This window comes from Chrysochloris asiatica, unplaced genomic scaffold (genome assembly GCF_000296735.1).
Source record: "Chrysochloris asiatica unplaced genomic scaffold, ChrAsi1.0 scaffold00219, whole genome shotgun sequence".
NCBI lineage: Eukaryota > Metazoa > Chordata > Mammalia > Afrosoricida > Chrysochloridae > Chrysochloris > Chrysochloris asiatica.
In genome coordinates this window covers 2,897,793-2,905,899 of record NW_006408737.1, presented here as the reverse complement: position 1 = coordinate 2,905,899, position 8,107 = coordinate 2,897,793, and the positions used below count along the sequence as shown (strand labels likewise).

At 36.1% G+C, this 8,107-nt stretch overlaps 1 protein-coding gene across 2 annotated transcripts in view; it reads left to right on the top strand.

The window, feature by feature from the left end:
* The window catches only part of SBF2 (SET binding factor 2), a 552,380-nt gene that overhangs the window by 315,436 nt on the left and 228,837 nt on the right, over positions 1 to 8,107 (top strand). For both annotated transcript variants that reach the window (XM_006873002.1, XM_006873003.1), the window contains exons 15-16: positions 615 to 724; positions 3,684 to 3,833. In XM_006873002.1, coding sequence (XP_006873064.1) covers positions 615 to 724; positions 3,684 to 3,833 — 260 coding nt within the window. The remainder of the gene's footprint in view (positions 1 to 614; positions 725 to 3,683; positions 3,834 to 8,107) is intronic.

Genomic DNA, 8,107 nt, shown 5'->3' with positions numbered 1-8,107 from the left:
GATTGGACATTTTTTCGTTCTGCTGTGCATGGGGTCTCTATGAGTCGGTTCCGACTCGATGGCACCTGACAACAACAACAACAACAACATAAGTTTACAAGACTAAAAAGTGACTTTCCTGAGCCAGTATAGCAACACTTTGGCAGTGATCATTTCTTTCTTTCATTTTTTGACACTGTTTTTTCCCTTGAAGTTCCCTCTACTTATATTTATAGTATATAATTTTTTGTGCTATGTAGTTTTTATAATACCTTAAAAATATCCATTTCCTTTTGTCATAATCCTGTGCCTCAAACATTTCTTGTCAGTTTATTTACAATAAATTTTCAAAATAAATATTAACCTATGCTCAGTATAATTTTTCTTTTAGTTAATTTGCCTATGAATTAAAGATATCATTAGCATCCATTTGGTAAAATTATTACAAGTTATCAATGAGTCAGGCATTTCAAAACCTGAGAATTAGAATAATGATACTAAATTCCTTCAATTCTATGTAACTAGAGAAAAATAAACTCTAAATTTTGATCATGTAAACAGTCCTAAAATCTCCTTGGGTTTGTAATTGTTGAAGAGCTTAACTTATTTGTGTTTTCTTTATTTTCCTTCACCAGTTTCAATAATGGATAAGGTGATGACAGTTTTCAACAGTGCACAGAGACTGGAAGTTGTTAGAACTTGTATCTCTTTCATATTTGAAAATAAAACTTTGGAGACTGAAAAGGTAATAAAATGCATTTATCATTTCCCTTTCAGATTTATACATTATGTTGCCACCTGAGCTTTCCGTTATTTCTATTCCTTATAAAATGATTTTTCATTGTTTTAATCTTTGTAAATGAATAGCATCTAAAATTTTAAATGTAAGCCAAGGGTAATTAGATAGCTACCAGAGAAATATTGGCAGTAATTTAAAAATCTTGTATTTGTATCTTTGATTTTAGAGAGCTTGATTATGATATGTCTTGGTGTGATTTTCTTTTGGGGTCTATCCTTCCTGGGGTTCTTTCAGCTTCTTGAATGTTTATCTTCTCATCCTTCAAGATGTTAGGAAAATTTTCTTCCAGGAGCTCTTCAACTATCTCTTCTGGTGGACTTCTGTGATTTTTCCCTGTTCTGGAATGCCAATAATTCTTAAGTTATTCCTCTCTTCATGTATCCAGCATGAATTTTAGACTCTCTTCAGATTTTTTAGTCCTTTTTTCTGCTTGCTCTCCTATCTTATCAGTATTGAGAGATTTGTCTTCCAGCTCACTGGATCTGGCTTCCGTCTCTTCCATTCTGTTCCTTTGCCCTTTCACTGTATTGTCCATTTCTGATATTTTATTGTTAATCATCTGGACTTCTTTTTGCAGGGTTTGGATTGTTTCCAAAGCCATATCAATTTTGTTTGATTGCTCCTGTAGCACTTTCCTGACTTCTTCCTTACTTTTCTCTACCACTTCTAGAAGCATTTGAATTGGTTTCCATATTATTCTTCTGAATTCCTTCTCAGGCAGATCAAGAGCCTGCTCTTCTCCTAGAAACTCTGTGTCTACTTCCAGCTCATTTGTCTCAGTTACTTTTTTCTGGTTTTGCACATATGTTGATATCTTTAATTCTGTTTTCTTGGGCATTTTCAATAGTTATGTGAGTTTTTAATGCTTAAATAAATGTATGTTGCTTTGTTGTTAAGCTTGCTGAGTGTCTCCTGGTGGATATGATCTAGAGATAGGCTTCCTTTTTCACGTGTAATGCCTAGCAGCTGGTTTTGGCTCTTGCCCAGATGGTGAGATACTACAGGTTATGCTGGTAGCTTGGCTATATGGGCACAGTTGCTGTCTCTTCTTGGGTAAGGTAGGAGGAGAAAGCTCACACCCCTGGCAGAAGAGTCAGGCCAAAAGGACCAAAGACAGAAACAATATAAAAGCAGAGACAGAAACCACCAATTAAAAACAAAAATAAAATTATGATTGACACTGTTCCCTGGCCTTTGCTGTGCAAAGGGTCCCACCTATGGGGCAGGTTCCCAGGGTCAAAACATCATAAGAAGCAGCCTGCAGGTTTCCTCTCTGTGCTGTTGGAAAACTATGGGTGCAATGCTGGACCCTTTTGGGGGTGTGCTCCCACCCACCTGAAGGCATCTGGGCTGTGCAATGAGGGTGCGTTCGGGGTGAAGAGGAGAGATATGTGAAAAATGAAAATTGGTCACACCTCTTCCTTCAGAGCGTTGCTCCGTGGCTTCTAGTGGTGGGTCGCTGTCTCCCAAAAAATTTAGATTTTTAATCATTCTTCATTAAACTCTATTTTATATTACTAAGAAAATATTTTGAATATAATTAAATTTGTTATAAGAAATCTAATCTACATATAATGACTATATAAATTATATACATATAATCTTGACTATATAATAAACTGTAGAAAGTATAATGTTGAACTTAAACATAAACTTTTCTTGGTAACTCACTCACTGTCTTAGTTCTGAACAGCTGTTGTAAGGGGCTGGTAAGTCATTTGCAAGTTTTTACCTTTATTTAAATAACCTATTAGGTTTTGAAAGGTTTTTTTTTGTTTCTTTTTTTTCTGTTGGTTGAAGTTACATGGCTTTTTGTTTGTTTTTTGCCTTACCTTCAACTTTCACATTCTGTTTCTTTTACCCAAACAATATCAGAGCCTCCTACTCTCAATCTTACTATTCTTTTGTTCTGCTTTTTAAGGTTTTTCAAGTTAAATATACTTTTATTGTATGAAAGTAAATGAAATAGGCCCTAAATAATGAACTGGAGTTACCCATATGAATGTTCTTATGATAAAGGAAATGAGTTTAAATGTATAAACATAGAGATCTTTATTTTTATTGCTCTGGTAGCCTAATGGTTACAAATCAGGCTGCTAAACTCAAGGCCAGCAGTTCGAAACTACCAGCCATTCCATAGGAGAAAGATGAGGCTTTCTGCTCCCATAAGATTTATAGCCTCAGAAACCCTGTGCAGGGTTACTATGAGTTGGAACTGACTCCATGGCACTTTAACAACAATCCTGGTGTGGTGTAGGGTAAGCACTCGACTGCAAGGTTGGTTTGAACCACAAGCTTGACAGTTCAAACTCACCAGCCACTCCTCGGAAACCCTATACAGGGTCTCTGTGAGTCAGAACTGACTTGATGGCACTTAACAAGTCATTTTTATTTCTCTTATTATAATATTAAAATGAGAAGAGATTATAAAATTTTGCAATCATAAATTAAAACGGAGTAGTGATTAAATAACTGACCAGTTTTAAAGTTATTAAATTGGTGTTTCTTGGCATTTTTAATTTCCTTTCTATTCTTACCATGAGGAATAACCAGTTACATAAAGAACGTATTTCTGTGTCTCGTTTTGGCTCATAACCTGAAGCAACAGTCAGTTTGTTAACCAAAATTTAATGAGGTTTTTTTTTTAAAAAAAGGTGAATTTCATGGTTTATTGATGAAGCACATAACTAATTTTATTTTTTATTGTGGTTGACAAAAATAATTGAAGTTTATTTATTTTATAATTGTTCTTAATATTAAATGAATTCTTATTTTGTCGTTTACTTATATAAATAACTTTACTAAATTCCTTGTAGAACACATTTGCATTTTCAATGTGATTTTTTTTTTTAAGTCATATTTTCCTAGAGGCTCATTTGATCACTTGTATCTCTCTTTTCCTCAGACCCTTCCTGCTGCACTAAGAGCCCTGAAAGGAAAGGCAGCCAGACAGTGTCTTACTGATGAGTTGGGTTTACATGTCCAGCAAAACCGAGCAATCTTAGACCATCAACAGTTTGACTACATAATAAGGATGATGAATTGCACTCTACAGGTAATTTTTGGTTCTTTCTTTTATTTGGTTATTGCTTTTGTTTGAAAATACTCTTCTCCACCCCCAGAAGATTCAATAACTACTGATCTGGGGCATTCTTGAACCTTCTACAACTAACTGGATGAAAAGCCAGTAGCCATACCATATCATTGTTTTTGTTTCCTTGTTAAGTGCCGTTGAGTCGTTTTCAACTCATAATGGTCCTGTATAGGGTTGCCAAGGAGTGGCTGGTGGGTTTGAACAGTTAAACTTGCTGTTAGCAGTCCAGTGCTTATCCTGCAGTGCCACACTAGGACTCCTTTCTATCATTACTTCTTGGCATCAATGTAAAGAGGATTTCGTTAGTTCTTTGTTTCTTTTGAAAAATACTGTATTATTGTCACTAGTTCTATATGTAAATTTGGAGTCCCAGTGTGACAGGACTGCCAACCACAAATTCAGCAGTTCAAACCTGCCAGCCACTCCAGAAACCCTATAAAGGGTTTCTATGGGTTGGAACAGACTCGAAGGCATTTAACAACAGCAACAATATATGTAAACTGTGAAAATGAAAAGTCATCTTTAAAACATTTACTTATATATCTGTATATGTTGTTGTTGTTTTGTGCCGTGGAGTCGGTTCCAATTTGTAGTGACCTTGTACAGGGTATCTGAGGCTGTAAATCTTTACGGGAGCTGAAAGCCTTATCTTTCTCCCACGGAACAGCTGGTAGTTTCAAACTGCTGACTGTGAGATAAGCAGCCCAGTTTGTAACCACTGTGCTACCAGAGCTCCTTATGTATCTGTATATAGACGTTAGTAAAAGACATTCTCTTAATTTCAGTCCGTTTTCAATTGTACTTTTAAAGCACTGGTTAATGAGTGGTGGACAGTCCAAATGATAAATGGGTCACTAGATTCTTTACTAAGCACTTTGTATCTTTAGAAGTATTTCCAGTGAACTTCAAATATGTTTATAATTTTACAGAGATAAACTTCTCACAAAATAATGAGGATCCCTTTTAAGAAACACAACTTATCTGGTTTCTCCATGCTTATCTCTTTGTTAGATTTTCTGTGATGCTGGAATTATAGTCACTACAGATAGTGCAAAAATCTTCCTCAAAACTTTTACACAAAGATGATTTGTAATGCAATACTAAGATTTCACAGAGCTTCTATGTGATTCTAGAGAAAGTAAACAAAATGTATGTTAAATACTGCTAAATTGGAAATCATAGTTTACAGGGTACGATAATGAAATTTGGAAGAGCCTTACCAACATACTCTTGGGGAAAAAAAGTGTGGAAATTTGCCTTTTCAGATACCAAAATTAATTTAAGATTATCGTAATTATGATAGGGTGCTTTTTGGTATATCCATAAGCAAGTTGACCAGTAGACCAGAGTAGAGTGCCCAGAAATACTCACACATATAAGAAAACATGATTTATGACAGAGTTGGCATTTCACATCATTGGCTAAAAGATAGGCAGTTCACTAAGTGGTACTGGGACAATTGGGTTATTATGTATACACATTGTGTCATGCACACAAAAAAATGTATACATATCTCATAACACAAACAAAAATTAATTCCACAAGGTATAAAGACTTAACATATGAAACACCAAACTATAAAACTTCTAGAACATGACACAAGACATCTTCATGACTTCCAGGTAGGGAAAGATTTGTTAAATCATAAATAATGCTGCAAACCTTAAGGTCAGTGGTTCGAAACTACCAGTCGCTCCGCGGAAGAAAGATGAGGCTTTCTACTCCCGTAAAGATTTACACCCTCGGAAACCCTGTACAGGGTCGCTATGGGTCGGAACCGACTCGACGGCACTTAACAACAACAACATAAAAGAAAAGATTGACATATTTGATTAAGTTACTCAGTGTTAACGTGAAGAGAGTAAAATGCAAACTTTCGAGAGAAAAGTACTCGCAGAGCTTGTAACTACAAACCGATTAATACTGAAATGATGAAAGAACTCGTACAAATCGATACAAAAAAATAAACATAATTTTTAAATGGGTAAAAGACTTAAGTATCTCAGAAAAGGACACCCATTTGTATATTAAGTGTTTAGAAAGATGATGTAAAAAGTAAAGATGAAATGTATCAATAATTAAAGAAACACAAGTTAAAATCACAATGAGATGGCGTTTTGCCATCTTGGTGTGACTCTTTTGCTTAATACACTGGGCTGCAAAGGCAGTTTGAAGCGCAGGTCAGCGGTTCAAGCTCACCAGCTGCTCCTAAGAAACCCTATACAGGGTCGCTGTGTGTCGGAACTGACACGATGGCATATAAAAACAACAACAATTTGGCAAGAGCTGTCCTGGTGTAGGATAAACAGTGGACTGCTAACCATAACAACCGTGGTTCAAACCCACCAGCTGTTCCTTGGAAACCTATATAGAATCACTGTGAGCTAGAAATGACCGGTCAGCGCTTAAAGCAACAAGAAGAGAGTTGGCAAGAAAGATGCACAGTGGCTCTGTATAATAACCATTGGACTGCAAACCACAAGATTGGTGGTTTGAGTCCACTAGCCACTCCACAGAAGAAAGATGAGGCTATCTGCTACCACAAAAAGCTACACTCAACAGCATTTAACAACAACATCTGGCAGGAAGTTAGCCCTGGTGGCACAGTGGTTAAAGGTGCACAGCTGCTAACCAAAAGGTCTGTGGTTCAAACTTGGTAGTGCTCTGTGGAAAAAGCCTTGGAAATCATATGGGGCACATCTGCTCTATCCTACAGGGTTGCTACGAGTCTAAATCAACTCAACTGCTGTGGGCTTGGTTTTGGTTTATTGTTTGATTTAATAATCTGATAAAAAGTATAATGCTGTCCAAGATTTGGAACAAATGAAATGTATAAACAGTAGTCCTGGTGTGGCATTGTGGGCTCATGCATCAGACTGCAGAGTCATTTGAATTGCAAGGTCGGCAGTTCAAGCTCACCAGCCACTTCTTGGAAACCCTATACAGGGTCACTACGGGTTGGAATCAACTCTACAACATTTAACAACAACAACTGGTAAATGTGTACATTGTTAACCACTATTAAAAATATTTTGTCATTAGTTTATAAAACTGAAAATGTACATATTCTGTGACCCACTTAGAGGTGCCTTGGCCTGCATACACTAGGAGACATACAAAAAGATATTTATAGCAGCCATTGTCTGAAATAGCAGAAAATTGAAAATCACTCATATGCCAACAAGCAATTGTTGCGTGTATTTGAGTCAGCTCTGACTCATAGCTGCCCTGAGTAGGGTTTCCAAAGCTGGAAGTCCATTGCAGGAGCTAAAGCCTCATTTTCTCCTGCAGAGCAGCTGCTGGCCTCGAAACCCTGACCTTTTTTCTTACATTAGGCGTATGGGTGTATGTTGTATCGTTATTCATGAGAACTAGTTGATATTGAGTTATAGCATCTGCCTCAAGGTGAGCCCATGTGTGTCAGAATAGAACTGTGCCCCACAGAGGTGTTTAATGGCTGGTTTTTCAGAAGCAGATTACCAGGTCTTTCTTCTAAGGTGCCTCAGTGTGTTGTGGTTGAAACCTTTCAACCTCTTGGTGAACAGTGAGCACATTAAACCATTTGCATTATCTCGGGCCTCCGTTATCATTGACAAATATTTTATGTATTACAGTTCTGAAATTAGAGTTTTTATAAGGCAGTTTATCTTCTCAAAATTCATTTCAGAGGATTTTTCTCATAACTTCTTAATATCTGCAGTGATTCAGTCTAGCATCTAAAATAGAATGACAAGCAGTTTTTACATTGCACAGGGAATTGATGAGATAGAATATGATTCACCTGTACTGCAAATATATTCTTACTTTAGAGTGTAAGAGAAAAGTTATAATAATACTCTATTATAGCAGAAATAAAAATGGACACAACCAAAATGTTAGCATTTGGATGGTAGTTAAAATAGTTGTGGTACAATTCTTCTTGGGAATACTGTTCATCTACGTAAAAGAGGCAAGGTGTGTATATGTGCTGATATGGAAAAACTTCCATTATATGTTATGGGTTGGGCAAGAAGGAAGTTAAAGTAAATACAATATGATTCTATGTCTTACTTTAAATTACATGTATGGTTATATGTGTGAGTGTGTGATATATGTATGTATATATGTATACCATAGTAAAATCCTGGAAGAATATTTACACTAAGTCCTTTATAGTAGGTTATCTCTGAGAAATAGTAGTAGAAGACTTTTTCCTTCCAATTTAAACCCCTAAATTGTATAAATATTTAGCAAGT